This window comes from Euleptes europaea, chromosome 18 (assembly GCF_029931775.1).
Source record: "Euleptes europaea isolate rEulEur1 chromosome 18, rEulEur1.hap1, whole genome shotgun sequence".
Taxonomy (NCBI): Eukaryota; Metazoa; Chordata; class Lepidosauria; order Squamata; family Sphaerodactylidae; genus Euleptes; species Euleptes europaea.
In genome coordinates this window covers 15166336-15183550 of record NC_079329.1, presented here as the reverse complement: position 1 = coordinate 15183550, position 17215 = coordinate 15166336, and the positions used below count along the sequence as shown (strand labels likewise).

General features: G+C 47.6%; 1 protein-coding gene and 1 long non-coding RNA gene across 2 annotated transcripts in view; both read left to right on the top strand.

Annotated features, from left to right (window-relative positions):
• Positions 1–9272, top strand: part of GREP1 (glycine rich extracellular protein 1) — a 49025-nt gene extending 39753 nt beyond the window's left edge. The window contains exons 8-14 of the mRNA XM_056864285.1: positions 586–618; positions 2205–2252; positions 2591–2656; positions 5673–5735; positions 7135–7203; positions 7828–7911; positions 9082–9272. Of these exons, the coding sequence (XP_056720263.1) occupies positions 586–618; positions 2205–2252; positions 2591–2656; positions 5673–5735; positions 7135–7203; positions 7828–7911; positions 9082–9272 (554 nt within the window). The remainder of the gene's footprint in view (positions 1–585; positions 619–2204; positions 2253–2590; positions 2657–5672; positions 5736–7134; positions 7204–7827; positions 7912–9081) is intronic.
• Positions 9273–9474: 202 nt separating this feature from the next.
• On the top strand, positions 9475–13859 carry LOC130490960 (uncharacterized). The gene is made up of 3 exons (XR_008933842.1): positions 9475–9544; positions 11177–11230; positions 13795–13859. It is a non-coding gene; the product is annotated as an uncharacterized LOC130490960 (long non-coding RNA).
• The last annotated feature ends 3356 nt before the right edge of the window (positions 13860–17215 follow it).

Genomic DNA, 17215 nt, shown 5'->3' with positions numbered 1-17215 from the left:
GAGAAGAACAGATTGCTACTTTCTTCAGAGGCATCTTTGTTGATTGCTATCAAGTCGTCTATCTGTGGGAAGTAATATCTAGCAGAAGTAACATGCTGTCCAGACGTGTTCTTTGCTTCACTCCCAGATTAATCAATGAGTGCTTCCAAGGAGGTTTTACTCATTTTCAGACCTCAAAGCTGAGACAAGTAGAACCGTCACTGACATCAGTGAGAGAACTTATACTGACGCCGTTGCCTTTTGGAAGGACAGTCTGGCAGAAGCAACCCTGCCTCCAAACCAGATGTTTTAATCCGTTCTACTCCCAGATTAGCCTGGGAGTGTTCGATGCTTCTAAGTAGGGCTCTTCCTTTACTCTGTTCCCACTGCTGGGACGATGCCAAAGGGTCTTAGGCCCTTTGGCATGGCCCTTTGGTGTAGATGCCAGGTATTGGAAGATGGAGTCTCCTTCTAGGGTGGAAAATCAAAACATCGAAGCTTGCCTCTGGTGGTGAGATTGAAAAGAACCTTTTAATTTGAGTGCAAAGTACACAATCCTTCTGCCTAGCTTTCTGCCTGACTTGCTATCTCTTTCCCCCTCCACAGGTCTTGGAGCCCGAGGCAAGCCTTCCAAAACAGGTAAAGCTTTCTCAGCCATCAAATCCTCCTGCAGGCTCTTTCATGAGCACTTGGAGGAATCCATCTGTTTGCACTATATCAGGGGTGTGTGATGCCGTTCCAGGCTGATGCAGAACTCATTATCCAGAGAATCTCTTTTACAAGCAAAGCAAGTTTCTAGTCCATAACGTGCTGCTGATTACTTTAAAATAATTTGATCCCACTTTTCCTAAAGCTCCAAGCATCTTTCACAACACCATTATAAATCCACATGTAATAAAATAAACTAGCAAGAGAGAAAACTGGGGTGGGAAGGGAACAGAAGCTGTAAATCATAAATCTGGACTGAACCTGATTTCACTCTGGGACAAAGGCAGACAAGCAATTAAACTGGTACCCACACATTCGTCAAAAACCATTCAAAATGACCTGTGTTCAACCAGTACCTAAAGACAGGCGAACTGCAGGGCCAGTTTGCACAATGGTGAAGCAAAATCAAAACAGGAGAATTAGGACTCAATAATGCAAGGATGGGAAACTTTGAAATCATCCCTCATTGGCTGTGTTTGGTCTTTTAGGCCTGGCTGTTTCCCTCGCCATCACCCCTCTGATGACTTCAGGTCTTTGTGTTGATTATGCACGTCATTTCCACCCATCAGAGGTCGCCTCGCTCTCCCCCTGCCTTTCCCCACGTTTTGCCCGTGTTTTCAAATTCAAGATAAAACAGGTCTCTGAAAAGGCGAGCAAAATGCGGGGAAACGGGGGGGGAGCGAGGCGACCTCTGACAATCGGAAAGGGCATGCATAATCAGCCCAAAGACCCGAAGTCATCGGAGGGATGACAGCGAGCGAAACAGCCGTGCATAAAAGACCTTTGTTGCTTGTGCTCTCCTGAGCCTAACAGGCTCTTCCTTCCAGCCTTGCTCTGGGCAATGTCGTTTGGCAGCTTTAGATCACTATATGCAAAAGCATACAGTAGTACCTCTAATAAAAAAATACCATTAAATACAATTGTAGAATTCTGACATCATCCATCCCTTTAAATGAAACAAACAAAATACAGGTTGTCAATTCACCAGGTTAAGTTCCAAAATACAAAAATAGTTAGAGAAACTTTGACAAATTCAAGTAACAAATTATTATTCCGAATATAGTTATCCAACAAATACAAGCTGCAAATTCCACAGGTAGTGTTCTATAAAATGTAGTTAACCAACAAATACAGGTTGTAAATTCCACAGGCCCTGGTTAGTATTTGGATGGGAGACCACCAAGAAATACCAGGGTTGCTATGCAGAGGAAGGCACTGGCAAACCACCTCTGCTAGTCTCTTGCCATGAAAACCCCCAAAACGGGGTCGCCATAAGTCGGCTGCGACTTGAAGGCACTTTACACACACACACACACACACACACACACAGTGTTCAATAGACAAGTTCCCGGGTATACACTTGTTTCGGGAAAATGACTTCTTCAGTTAATGTTCTATGTTTGTTTCGTGATTTTGCATATTTGATATTTCTAATATCTTTATTCCCCCTAAGCTTTAGATCAGTGACAAACTGATTTGTTCCTAGAGAATGATTTTTTCCCCTTCTTTCTCTGCAGGTTACGGGGCAGGGCCCGGCGCCTACCCGGGAGCCGGTGTGCAGCAGGGTAAGGGCTGAAGGTGTTAGAGCACAGGGGCTACAAAACAGATGGGGGTGGGAGGTCTCTTTCCTTTAGGGAGTCTGCCATAAGAGATGTGCTGGGGAGGTTTAATCTATCTGTTTACTGACCTAGAACCTCTTGACCCCAGAGGCTCGAGGCAAGAGGTGTTTCCTTATTGATGAGGGAAAGCACTCTTCTTTATTGGTGTTACATCCGGCTTCCTTGAGATGTTCCAGGAACCGCCAAGTTTAGTTTCTTTCTGGCCTTGCAAAGGCAACGAAGAAGAGAAGAAGTGACTTTTCTCTGTTTTCTTTTTGTCCGTCCCCCCTTGCTTTGTTCAAAAGCCTATCCAGGTGGAGTTGGAGCTGGCGGCTACCTGGGCAACGGACTCCAGAACGGCTATGGCAATGGTGAGAGAAGCCAGCCGAATTTCCCTTTGAACAGGTCCAGCAGGAGTCGCCATCCACAGGCTGGATTGACCCAGCCAGCGTCCCACGGTCCCTCCTCTCTTGCTCCCCCCTTCACCCAATTTGGGAGGCCTTCAGCCCAAGCTGAATTTGCCATGGCACCAAAAGGCAGGCACTGGGACAGACTGGAGTCTGTTGCCCTGCCACAAACCTGGTAGGGTTTCATCTAGAGTTGCCAACCTCCAGGAAGTAGCTGGCGCTCTCCTGCCATTACAACTGATCTCCAGCCGATAGAGATCAGTTCCCCTGGAGAAAATGGCCGCTTTAGTAATTGGACTCTATGGCATCAAAGTTCTCCCCAAACCCTGCCCTCCTCAGGCTCCACCCCCAAAACCTCCCGCCGGTGGCAAAGAGGGACCTGGCAACCCTAGTTTCATCCCAGGGTTTGCGGAGGGACAACAAAATCCTGCCCCGTTCAGGCATCTCTGCAAAGGAAGCCCGATCAAATGCTTTCCAAAGTTTTTTGTCATGCTGCCTGGGGGCAAGGAAACATGAGGGATCGTGTGAGCGCAACAGATGAGCCGCTCTCAGGCCTCTCACCAGCAAGCAAGGGGTTGGTTGTGACATGTGAACATGGCCACCGGTGTCACTCATGACAGAGGTCATGGCCTGCTTTGGCCAGCTGCCGGCATCTGCCGTTCCAAGCCGGATCCCTCGCACAGCGGTAGTACGCATGCCGGGGATGAGGGCAGGATAAAAGTAAAAAAAATAAAATGCAGTTCATAGATGAGATTGCACTCGCCAGTTAGGGTTGCTTTAGATTCTGCGATTCTGCATTCAACCGACCATTTTGCAAATTTCCTATATGGCTGGATAATTATTAGTCTGTTTTACTCAGCATCTTTTGAGAGCACTCCGCAATTCAGTATTTGTGTTTCCACTCGGTTGGAAATTTACTGGTCTGTCCTACTCAGTGGCTTTGAGAGAAACCGTTTTCCGGAACGGGACTCATGGTGGGAAGCGGTTTTGGACTTGTGTAATTTTGCATTTACATTTATGGTATGTAAGTTCTAGATAGTTAGTTAGGCATGTGGTAATGCCTGTATTTGTTTGAATGATTTAATACATTGTTTTCTAGTTACTGAATTAGGTAAGGTAAAGGTAAAGGTCCCCTGTGCAAGCACCAGGTCATTCTTGACCCATGGGGTGACGTCACATCCCGACGTTTCCTAGGCAGACTTTGTTTGCGGTGTGGTTTGCCAGTGCCTTCCCCAGGCATCTTCCCTTTACCCCCAGCAAGCTGGGTACTCATTTTACCGATCTCAGAAGGATGGAAGGCTGCGTCAACCTTAAGCCGGCTACATGAAACCAACTTCCATCGGGATCAAACTCAGGTCGTGAGCAGAGCTTGGACTGCAGTACTGCAGCTTACCACTCTTTGTCACGGGGTTCCTAGTTACTGAATTACGTTGTAATTATTATTGGTTTATACATTGAGCCTCGTGCTGGTTGTTATTTCTAGCTCTAACCTCCAGGTACTAGCTGGAGATCTCCCACTGTTACAACTGATCTCCAGCCGATAGAGATCAGTTCCCCTGGAGAAAATGGCCGCTTTGGCAATTGGACTCTATGGTGTTGAGGTCCCTCCCCTCCCTATACCCCGCCCTCCTCAGGCTCTGCCCCAAAAGCCTCCCGCCAGTGGCTAAGAGGGACCTGGCAACCCTATCGCCTGTGCATCTCAGGCAACAGACTGTTCAAGCTGATGATGCTGAGCTAGGCAGGCTGACGGTCTGACTCGATATTGAGCAGCTTCTCGTCTGCAGTGGCACGGGATTTGTATCGCTGCCTCCACCTTCCCAGAGTCTGACCACTGACCTGCAAACTTGGTTGCGGGTGGCATCCCGGCTCAATTTCCCACTAACAAAAGGCACTTCCGACTGCGGAAGGGAACTTTCCTGCCTCCACTCTTCCACTGCAGCCCACTGAGCTTTCTGAAGTATGGTTCCTGGGGGGACGGGAGACCCTCAGGGACAGTGTGGTGCGGTGGTTAAGAGCGGTGGCTTGAAGCGGTGGACTCTAGTCTGGGGAACCGGGTTTGATTCCCCACTCCTCATGAGCGGCGAACGCTAATCTGGTGAACCAGGTTGGTTTCCTCACTCCTCCACATGAAGCCAGCTGGGTGACCTCGGGCTAGTTACAGTTCTCTTCGATCTCTCTCAGCCCCACCAACCTCACAGGGTGCCTGTTGTGGGGAGGGAAAGGGAAGGTGATTGTAAGCCGGTTTGATTCTCCTTAAAAGGGGAGAGAAAATCAGCATATAAAAACCAACTCTTCTTCCTCCTCTGAATTGGGGGTCTGCAGGAGTAGGGGAGAACTGGGAAAAGTCACCCCCCCCTCCCCGTTCCATAAGTGGAAAATGTAATCAGTATCTCATCTGGTATGATTTTCACAAAACTGACACAGGTTATTGTAGTGGATGCATGCTTCAGCAGCAAGCAGTTTTAAAAGCAACGGGTAGTTATAATACAGCTAGGAATCACAGGTTACCGCACTTGTATTCCCAGTGATGTATTAAGAGTTTGAAAACGTTATAAAAAATACTGTTCTCACTTTCTATGTATTCCCACCAATGTATTAAGAGTTTGAAAACGTTATAAAAAATACTGTTCGCACTTTGTTTGGCCCCTTTAGCTATGAAGACTCTTCCAACCATTTATAAGCCGTGGTATCCAAAAACCCTTTTAAAGCGATGTTTTTTAGAACATTTTCAAACTCTTAATACATCACTGGGAATACAAAGTGCTGTAACCCCCACAGTTGCACATATTTGCCGCAATAAAAAGAGAAATCCACACGGAGGAGCTGTTGGCCAACATATTGAGATATGGGGAGGTCGTTTCTTTACCTGAATTACCTCTGCTTCACAGAGGAAGCAGGCAGCAGATTTGGCCCTGGCGGATTCGGTGTCCAGCTGGTCCATAAGAAAAACACCAAGAACTTTGTTTATTTCTCCCCACAGGCTTCGGAGCTGGAGGCAACGGGTTTCCGAGTGCTGGGCTTCAGCCGGGAGGATATGGGAATGGTAATAGATTGATTCTATTCATTGCTTATCCAAGTAGGGCTGCCAGGTCCCTCTTCACCAACGGTGGGAGGTTTTTGGGACAGAGCCTGGGGAGGGGAGGGTTTGGGAGGGGAGGGGAGGGGCCTCAATGCCATAGAGTCCAATTGCCAAAGTGGCCATTTTTCTCCAGGTGAACTGATCTCTATTGACTGGAGATCAGTTGTAATAGCGGGAGATCTCCAGCTAGTACCTGGAGGTTGGCAACCCTATCCCCAAGGAACCTAGACGAACTCCTTGGTGGGTTGCCAATTCTAGCTTGGGAAACGTCTGAGCTTCAGAGTGGTGCCTGCAGAGGGTGGAATCTGGGGAGGGGAGGGAGCTCAGTGGGAATGTGATACCATACAGGCTGCTCTCTGAAGATGCCATTTCATCCAGGGGAATGGCTCTCTAATCTGGAGGTCCGTTCCAGGAGATCCGTTCCAGGAAAACCCCAGGCCCCACCTGGAGGTTGGCAACCCCAGTTGGAAGTCGTGTGCCGCTGTCCATTGTGCTATACTAGAAATAGGTGAAAGGGTTTAAGGGATTTTGTGCCTTGAATTCAGAATGAAGTTTCTCTGTGTGGGGGTGGAAATATAGGTTTCAAGGCTTAACTTGACCATGTGATCATATTCTGCTTCCTTATACCAAGTCCTATCATAAATCCATCTACATCAGGAGAGGGACTGTGGCTCAGTGGAAGAGCCTCTGCTTGGCATGCAGAAGGTCCCAGGTTCAATCCCCGGCATCTCCAGTTAAAGGCACTAGGCAAGTAGGTGATGTGAAAGACCTCAGCCCAAGACCCTGGAGAGCCACTGCCAGTCTGAGAAGAAATACTGACTTTGATGGACCAAGTGTCTGATTCTGTATAAGGCAGATTCGCGTGTTTGTTTGTTTTACATCAGAATTGCCTGCTCTGATTGGCAGCAGCTCTCCAGGGTCAAGGGAAGGCTTTTCCCAGTAGCTGAAGGCTTAGTTTGACTATGAGATCATATTCTGCTTCCTTAAACCAAGTCTTATCGTAGATCCATCTACATCAGAATTGCCTGCTCTGGTTGGCAGCAGCTCTCTGGGGTTTCAGGAAGGCTTTTCTCAGTAGCTGCTGCCTGAGAGTTTTTAACTGGATATGTTAGGAATCCAACCAGAGACCTTCTTGGTTTCAAACCACGTCTCATCTGAGCTCAGTTCCGAAACTAATTTTCAATCCCTCTAAGAGTCACCCCTGGAAGATGCGAAATAAAGATAAAAAGAGTACCTCTGGGCATACTTTCGGTGCCCTGGATTCCCACTGAGTAACCGCAATTTCTCAACCATACCTCAAGCCTCTTTAGGTCTCTCAAGTAAAGGCTGCGTGTTTGAGATTCTGGTTGTATCTCATCCACAGGTGCCCAAGCTCCATATGGTGGTCAATTAGGAGGACCCGCTGGAGACCCCTCCATTGCCAAATATGGAGGTAACTGAGAGCCAGCATGGTGTAGTGGTTAAGAGCGGTGGTTTGGAGCGGTGGACTCTGATCTGGAGAATGGGGTTCGATTCCCCACTCCTCCATGTGAGCCGAGGATGCTAATCTGGTGAACTGGGTTGGTTTCCCCAGTCCTACACATGAAGCAGCTGGGCGACCTTAGGCTAGTCACAGCTCTCTTAGTGCTCTCTCAGCCCCACCTACCTCACAGGGGTCTGTTGTGGGGAGGGGGAGGGAAGGTGATTGTGAGCCGGTTTGATTCTTCCTTAAGTGGAAGAGAAAATCAACATATAAAAACCAACTCTTCTTCTCGCTGCTCCTTGAGGGAAACAGCGACTTGCCCTAGGGTTTGTGCATAACTTGACTGGTAAACAATTTTTTTCTGAAGCTTTCAAAGGAACCCATGTGCAAAGGGCTTAAGTTTTATTCAGCTCCGGTGAGGAAAAGCAACCCCCAAAAAAGTGGTTCTAGAGGACTTGTAACCCCACAGGTGGGGCACTGCAGCCCTCCCAAGGGTCCCAATCCAGGGGCTGAAGCCCCCTGCCATAGGGGATCCTCTCCTGCCTAGCTAGCCCCTCTTGGTTGCCCTTGTTCTGATTCTTGTTTTTGTCATAGGGGCAGGACAGGTCTCATACAATGGACAGCCACAGCAGCCAGAGACGACCGGCCTGGCAGGAGACTACGGGAACGGGAGATATGGTAAGCCGGGGAGGAGAGGGGTTTGGCCCAGTCTGTTTGCCTTCTGTCCAAGAACAGAAAAAGAATTCCACTTCAGGACCTGAACCGAGCATCCTGTTTATTCTGCATTTCATTTCTTCTTTAAAAATCAAATATTTCTAAATGACAATGTGTAGGACGAATATGAACGCATAGGAAAATTGTCATTTTAGATCACATGAACACACGAAGCTGCCTTATACTGAATCAGACCCTTGGTCCAGCAAAGTTAGTATTGTCTACTCAGACCCGCAGTGGCTCTCCAGGGTCTCAGGCAGGGGTCTTTCACATCACCTACCTCCCTAGTCCCTTTAGCTGGAGATGCCGGGGACTAAACCTGGGACCTTCCGCATGCCAAGCAGATGCTCTACCACTGAGCCACAGCCCCTCCCCAAAGACACCCTGCACAAGCTCAGAGGGGCACTATTAATACACCTCTCCTAAGGTTCACATGGACACATGAAGCTGCCTTATACTGAATCAGACCGTTGGTCCAGCAAAGTCAGTATTGTCTACTCAGACCGGCAGCGGCTCTCCAGGGTCTCAGGCAGGGGTCTTTCACATCACCTACCTGCCTAGTCCCTTTAACTGGAGATACCGGTGACTGGGACCTTCTGCATGCAAAGCAAATGCTGTACCACTGAGCCACAGCCCCTCCCCTAATCATTAACATGGCATATAAGTACATGAATAATCGACTCTGAAAGGGGTCATGGAGCTATGTTAATGCACAGGGAAAAAAGAGAAAGTAACACATGCCAATGGTAATTTAAAAAAGAGGAAAGAGAATACAGCTGATTCAAACTCCTATGAATAACCATAGTTAATATAATTAAAATATCAGGGTCTGTGTGAAAACAAGCTGAAGCCTCTAGCTCTTGTGGAAAGTCTGTGAAGAAGGGTTTGAAAATGTGTAGGCAAACTAGGTACTGTGATCATGAACACATTAAGCTGCCTTATACAGAACCAGACCCTGAGTTCTTCAGCGTGGCTACCAAGAAGCAGAACCAGTTATGCAAATGAGGTTATGCAAATATACTTGATTTGCATAGCACACGGACGCTGCAGAATCTGGGTTGCCTCCATGCGGGAATTTTGTTTTCATAGCCCAGGGTTGTAAATTCACATTTTGAATGAACCGTTCTCCGGTAGGAGAAGGGGAGGGAGAGCGAAAAGCAGATGAAAGGGATGCAGCGCTTGGGGGGAGGAGGAGAACCTTGCAGCTGCTCTGTGCCCCCTCCCGGCCCCCTGCCCAGTTCACGTACAAGTATCTGTACTTTTCCCACCCCACCCTCGAAGGGGGCATGCAGCAGCTCACGGAAATAATGAGTGGGCTTGGATAAATTGTGCAGGGTGGAAACATTAACCCTCCATACTAAGAACTGTGCCCCCCACCTCAGTTCGTCTGCTCCCAGCTGCTTTTAGCCAAGACAGGATCTCCCAAGTCTTTTTTGCTTTGGATCTGAGAAGATGGAGGGATCTCCATTGGGGGGGCTTTAATAATATCCCCTTCCCTTCCCCTCTTCCTATTATGCCTTCGCTCCTCAGAGCCCATATGCAGGCCAAGCTGGAGGGCCTGGTGGAGTCAGTATAGACCCAGCCGCAGTCAAATATGGTAGGTGAGAGAGAGCCCCCCCCCCCCATTGTGGAAGCAGGGTCTTTATTTATTGACTTGTTTTATACCTCTCCTTTCTGCCCAATGGGGACCCAAAAGCATTTACATCATTCTCCTTTCTGCCATTTTGTCCTCGTAAACAGCAACCTTGCGAGGTAGGTTGAGCTGAGGGAGAGTGGCTGGCCCAAAGTCACCCAGCAAGGGAAAAGAAGTAAACCTTTTCATTCAAAGCATGCCGGGTTAAAAATCTGTTTACTGACGGTTGCATTGGCGTTTTTTCGAAACAGCCAGCAAAGAGATCCGTGAAGGCCGGTGAACGGCCAGCTGCCACCAAGTTCTCATTCATTTTACTAACCCCCCGGCAGAATGGTAAGGTACAAAACAGTCAAAAAGAGATGTAAAAATGTTAACTGGTGCCTCTGATACAGGGCTGCCAACTTTTTAACCTGCCCCTTCGCCTTTAATCTGCAGGAATTAGCAACAAATTTCATATTCTGATTTCTTTAGAGGGGCTGTTGCTAAAGTCATAGGAGCGGGCCAGCCTGTTTATTATATTTGCTGATGTTAACCCTACGGTGATGTTACAGCAAAGAATTAGGACCCTTAAACTAAATGTTTATATACAACTGTGAATCCTGAGATGATAACCCTTGAGCTAATTTCTACTATATATTTTATATATCAACAGGGCAATGGGCAAAATGATATTGCAGTCTTTGGCAATAGCAGGGAACTCTTGATTTACTCCCCTCTTTGATCCAATCATAAATATTAGAAAGGTGTTTACATCTTCCTGGGTGATTTGGTGTTCCATAGAGAGACATATGAGGAGCCCCGTGGCACAGAGTGATAAGCTGCAGAACTGCAGTCCAAGCTCTGCTCATGACCTGAGTTCGATCCCGGCAGTTGGCTTCAGGTAGCCGGCTCAAGGTTGACTCAGCCTTCCATCTTTCCAAGGTCGGTAAAATGAGTACCCAGCTTGCTGGGAGTAAAGATGACTGGGGAAGGAACTGGCAAACCACACCGCAAACAAAGTCTGCCTAGGAAACGTCGGGATGTGACATCACCCCATGGGTCAGGAATGACCCGGTGCTTGCACAGGGGACCTTTAAACTAGAGAGACATATAGAGAATAGTTCAAGGCTAGGAGATGAAACCAAACTGGAATTCTTCTTTAGTATAGATCAGGGCTGTTATCTCAGGATACCTGCAATTCCTAAAATGGCAATAGTCCCTGATTCTCAGGTGTATAAAAACACTTTGGGGGTCGGCCAAAGCAATTAAATGCCCGCAGTCCTATGTTCTGGCCACCAGACAGTGATAGAGAGTACATGTGAGTAAAACAGCCCCTTTCTCCTCTAAGCAGTCATCGTGTACAGCAACAGAAAAGGCCAGTCTGTGCCTGTTGAATTTTTGCCTGTCATGCAGCTGAGATAAAGCCGCTGTCAAAGAAACAAAACGGCAATCTGGACAGGGTGGGGTGGACAGCCATAAGGGGGCAGCAGCCAGCAGTCCCAATGGAAAGCTAGATGGAGCTTCTAGGCAGCAGGTGAGAACAAACCCACAAGGTCACACTTCCATGCACACCATCACATCTCTGCCAAACAGGAACTAAAAACTTCCTTCCCGCAGGAGACCCCAGCCAGCTGCCCTATGGTGTTCAATCTACCAGCCTGGGTGCTGAGGGTGAGCAAGGACCGTATGGTAAGGGTAGCTCTAGTGCCTTCTTCTTACCCTTTCTCTTGTCCTACCTTAGCATTTTCTCTCTAGATCATCTTTGGAAGAGTTTCCTGCACATCTTCCTGACAAGCAGGTCATAGCGAGCCACAAGCTGCCGGCATAGTCAATTTCACCTTGGCAGAGAAGGGGCGGGCACCGGGCAGCCTTTGAAGAATGAAATTGATTACACCACCCGGTGGCAAGCAACCATCTTTTGGGCGAATCCATTTCACCTTGGCAGAGGTGGGAAGGGCAGCCTTTTAAGAGTGGAATTGACTAGGCCACAAGATAGATGCTGGCCAGCAACAATCCTGCAGTCGGTCAATTTCATTCCTTAAGAATAAAGACTATCCTACCTCCCCATCCCTAGCTGTGATGAAATTGACTAGGCTGCTGTTTGACAGGATCTCTGAGGTTTAACCCTTCCCTTCTGAAGGTAGGGCTGCCAACAAGGCTGAAGAAAAAATGTCCAGTCCTTATAGAGCCTAGATGTGGAAATAGGCAGATGAAGCTTTTCATTACAGGGAAGTAAACAGCATTACTTGGTAAATAACATCCCACTAAGCTTCTATTAATGGAAGAGGACATTTTTTTCTTCAGGGAGTTGGCAGTCCTAACCGTAACTCATGACTCCACAGCTGGATTGAAAGGAACCCCTGAAAAACAAAGCTAGCCCCTCTTCCAGCATGGTGTAGTGGTTAAGAGCGGCATACTCTAACCTGGCGAACTGAGTTTGGTTCCTCACTCTTCCACATGAATGACAAACTCTAATCTGGTAAAGCAGGTTTGATTCCCCACTCCTCTACATGTAGCCTGCTGGGTGACCTTGGGCTAGTCACAGCTTTCTCCAAACTCTCTCAGCCCCACCAGCCTCACAAGGTGTCTGTTGTGGGGAGAGGTTTTGAGACCCCTGGTAGAGAAAAGCAGGGTATAAAAAACAACTCTTCTTCTTCCCCAACAAACCTATGATTATAGATAAAAAAACCTTCCAAGTCGTAGGTCAAAGCTGTTGGGCAGATATGAAGCCTGGGGCACCTCGCTTGGTAGAAACAGACTCCTTGTTTTTTTGTTTCTGTTTTACCCAAGCGGGCCAGGGCAGTTGATCTATGGCCTGTAACCTGCCAGGACAGCAAGGCGAGATGGCGAGAAGAGAGACAGTGTGGTTAGAGTGTCAGACGGGGATCTGGGAGACCCAGGTTGGAGTCCCTACACTGCTATGGAGGGGCCGTGGCTCAGTGGTAGAGCATCTGCTCGGCATGCATAAGGTCCCAGGTTCAATCCCCGGCATCTCCAGTTAAAAGGGACCAGGCAAGTAGGTAATGTGAAAGACCTCCGCCTGAGACCCCGGAGAGCCGCTGTCGGTCTGAGTAGACAATACTGCCTTTGATGGACCAAGGGTCTGATTCAGTAGAAGGCAGCTTCACGTGTTTTCATATGCTTCAAATGATTTTGGGCTTGTTGCTCACTCTCAGCCCAACTTCGGCCTCACCTGTCTTACAGGGGTGTTGTTATGGAAATAAAGCAGAGGAGGGGAGAAGGATGTTGTAAGCCGCTTTGGGTCCCCGTTGGGGAGAAAAGCAGGAGATAAAGGTCTAATAAACACATTCAGTGACCGGGAGGAGATAGAAAAGGTTTGTGTTTAGAAGGGGAGGAGGCGAATCTCAAGCTAGTTTTGAAACCACAACTCGTGTGGTGGTCACCCACTGATGAAGTGAAACCTCTCAGCACATGGTCAGATGAGCCAAGGGAGGTTTCATTTCCCTCTTTAAAAAACCACGTTACTTGATGGGTTGTATTTGCTCCCTCGAGATACAGTGAGGGACAGCGTCTTTCAGGCCAGTTCATGGCGGTCTACTTGTTTTATTTGTTTAGGAAAATCTGTCTGCTCAAGCCTGCTCACAGTGATCAACTGCTATTAAGCCATGGAACCTCCATGTCCAGAGGCAGTTGCCAAGAACAAACAGGGGAAGGCAGCAGCTTTCAAGCCTTGATTGTGGCTTCATGAACACATGAAGCTGCCTTATACTGAATCAGACCCTTGGTCCATCAAAGTCAATATTGTCTACTGAGACCGGCAGCGGCTCTCCAGGGTCTCAAGCAGAAGTCTTTCACATCACCTACTTGCCTGGTTCCTTTAACTGGAGATGCCAGGGATTGAACCTGGGACCTTCTGAATGCCAAGCAGATGCTCTACCACTGAGCCACGGCCCCTCCCTGGAAGCACCTAGCTGGCCACCGCAGGGAACAGAGTGGTGGATTAAATGAACCTTTGGTCTTCTCAAAAAGGGTTCTTATTAACATTCTTAGCTTCTAGGGTGGAGGTGTTTTTCCAAATAAGCCAGACAAGAGAGCCTCCTCCCGAATGGAGAAAGGTGGCACGACTTCTGGACGCTCCTAAAACCTGAGATGGAATGGGGAGAGGACCGTAAATGTGGGGCTTGGTGTGTGTGTGTGGGGGGGGGGGGGTCTGGCTTCCTTTTAGTTATATTTGTTCCTCCCTTTTCATTTCTTGGTTTCTCTGCCCTCTGCAGGCAATGGAAACGGTCTGGGATATATGAATGGTGGAGATCCCCAAACTAACGGTTTGGGAGCAGGTAAGATTTGGGGTGCAAAAAATGGCCGGGGGAGGCACTGGACTGCCCTTTGGGTGTCTCTTTGTCTGGCTGGGCCTGGCTGGGCTTTCCAACCTGGGGCTGGCTGCCTGAGCTATGCTTAGCGTGGTCTCTCGCTCTGCCTGACAGGTGCATACGGTCCCCTCGTGGCTGGTCAAGCACCAGGAGGGTACGGCACATCGCTGGGCCCCGGGCAAGCACTAGGTGGATACGGTAGGCGACCCCAGATTTGTTTTGGGCAGTGGGGAAGAGGTCACTAGTGTGAAGTGGGAGCAGGGTGCCCTCTATCTTGCAAAGGACTTTGATGCAAGGGTTGTTTCCGTGGCGATCTCCCCCCCCCCGCCCCCGACTACTTCGGGGCTTTGTTTTCATTGTGCACGTCTTTTCCGACCTTTAGAAGTCACTTTGCTTTCTCCCCGTATTTTCCCTGCGTTTTCTGGATGCAGCCAGGAACAACATCCAGAAAACTCCGGGGAAACGAGGGGAGAGAGTGAAGTGACTTCTGCGGGTAGGAAAAGACGCGCATAATGAAAACAAAGCCCCGAAGTAGTTGGAGTGGGGTGATAAGGATGGAAACAACCCGTGCATAAAAGGCCACCGTCTGCCTCTGATTTTTAGGACTGCTTTAGAATAGTGTTTAGAAGCAACGGTGTGAGTAGTCCCACAAAATGGTCATATGCTTTTCAGTATCACTCTGGGGTTTTTTTAAATGGCACCCATAGAAAATCTCTGTGTTGGAAAGCAGATTATGAGTATCGGGATTGGCGAAGAAATAGGACACAAATGCATTGGGCGAATTTGTTTCTTTGGATTCAACAGGAAAGGACCTTGTAGACCAAAAGAAATTATAATAGAAGCAGACTGGGACTACTTAGGAGAGAAAAGATTATGTGTACGTGGCTTGAGTCAACACGATACGCTACAGCATATAATCATAAATTGTCACCTGCATGACGGTCCTCGTAAAAAAGCAATTCTACCCTTGATTGATAAAATGAAATCTAGCCAAGAATTCTCTGTATGCCGGTTTTTGTTGAATGATACTATTCCTGAAGTCACTTTAAAGGTGGCGGATGTTTTGATGGAAGTTGTCAATATTAGGACTAAAGTCTAAACCATATTTAAATCGAAAATGTACGGACAGTGAATTTTGTGTACTGCTTACGTCATGTTTCTGAGTATATGCCAATAAAGGTTGGTTGGTTGATTGATTGATTGATTGATTGACTACTTAGGAGTTAGCTTCACCAGGCTTGTTTTCTCCTTTGCTTTAGGAGGGAAGGAATCAAAGTATGGAATGAATGGATTTCTGGGGAATGGATACAGAGGTAAGGCGGGTGAAAGGGACTCCCCAGTCCTCCACCATTGTGGCTGTTTTCCACATCAACCAAAACCTCTTCTAGCCACTATCTTATTCTACAGTATAATCAGTGACTATATTTTCATCACTTCCTTAAATAGTTTCAAAATATATTGATTCATTACTTTTGTTTGTTTTTTACTCTGTCCTTTCTCCAAAAGGGCATCTAACACTTCCTATTTTATTCTCACAGTGACCTGCAGTGGGATAGGTTAAGCTTGAGAGAGTGACTGGCCCAGGGTCTCTCCAATGAGCTTCATGGACAAGTGGATAATTTAGGCCTGGATTTGTCTGGTCCTGGTCTGATCCTCTGACCATTACAGCTCATTGCCTCTCTGTAGCCTGTCCCCAGGGAACCTTGGGAATTGGGATTCTGTAAGGAGATTAAGGATCTCGGACAGAAGTCTGAGAACCTTCACAGGCCTGTAGTTCCCAGGATTCTTTGAGGGAAGCCTTGACAGCTTTTCTCCCTCTCTCATCATACTAGAATGTGGGGTCATCGGCTGAACCTGGAGGGTGACAGATCCAAAACAGATAAAAGGAAGTATTTCTTCACACAACACATAGTTAAATTGGGGTACTCCCTGCCCCAGGATGTGGTGATGGCTGCCAACTTGGAAGTCTTTAAGAGGGGAGTGGACACGTTCATGGAGGAGAGGGCTACCCATAGCTACTAGTCAAAATGGATACTAGTCGTGACGCATACCTATACTCTCCAGCATCAGAGGAGCATGCCTATTATATCAGGTGCTGTGGAACACAGGCAGGATGCTGCTGCAGTCGTCTTGTTTGTGGCTTCCTAGAGGCACCTGGTTGGCCACTGTGTGAACAGACTGCTGGACTCGATGGGCCTTGGTCTAATCCAGCATGGCTTCTCTTATGTTCTTATGAAGGCTATGCTGGTTACAGCACTTTAAATTTGGTGTGGGTTTGGTGTGAATTATACATAAGCCTTTGGCTCCATCCTGCCAGGCGAAGGCCTTTCCAGTTGAGGAGGACAAAACCCATACCTTCTGCTGTTTTGGAGCACATAACAGAATGTTCCTGTTGCCCGGACCCTGTGTTCTTTTCCCAGCTCTTGTTCAGAGACTCGGCCCTTTGAAGTCAAAGACTAGAGTAACTCGGCATAGGATTGCACTGTTTGTTGCCAGGGAAAATTGAATTATTTCATGTCTGGTCGTTTGGTGGGCGGGGCAAATGTTTCCTTTCTGCTCTCTGCTCCCGTAAATAGCCGGCTAGAAGAAATGATGCTGACCAATGCTTCTCTCCTGGTCTCCATCCTTTCCCCATTTCTTTTCCCAGGACGCTGCCCTTCTGGAAAATGCTAAGGGAAAGGTGTCGCTTGCTCCGTAGGATTCTCTGCAACATGATCCGGGCATCCCAGCCGCCTTTGGTGCTAATTCTGATGACGACAACACAGCCATGGCTCCCAGTATAAATTATCATCTCTTTCTTGTTTCCTACTGTGTTTTTATTTGTAGAAATCTTTGATTTTTGAAAGGAGAGGGGAAAAAGTCATGCCTTGGTCTGGACCTTATTTGCTAGCATGTCAGAGACAGACATAGATATGGGGGTGGGTGTCTGTACGTCACACCAATTTGTAAGAAAAGGGATTCCACTTCTTTGGAGGAAATCTACAAAGGGTCATATCTTGGTGTGTATCTGGATGCCCAGGCAGGAGTGTCTTTTCAATTAAAAATTAAAATCCACGAGCCTGGTTGTCCTCTGCCTTTATTATTCTCAGCAAGAGAAGCAGACAGACTTTGGGGGTTATTTCAGCATTCCTAAGATTTTCTGAAAATCTTTTCGAAAATCTTATTTTTCAGCTGCCGAAACATCCTGTCCAGGCACATGACAGAATGAAAGATTTCAGTAATATGTGTGAAAGCTACAAAAATAAAGTATGGACATCGGGGTGGGGTTTACAAAAAATATTAATGATGTGGAAAATCAGGGAAGCTGTTTGAAAGAATACCCAGC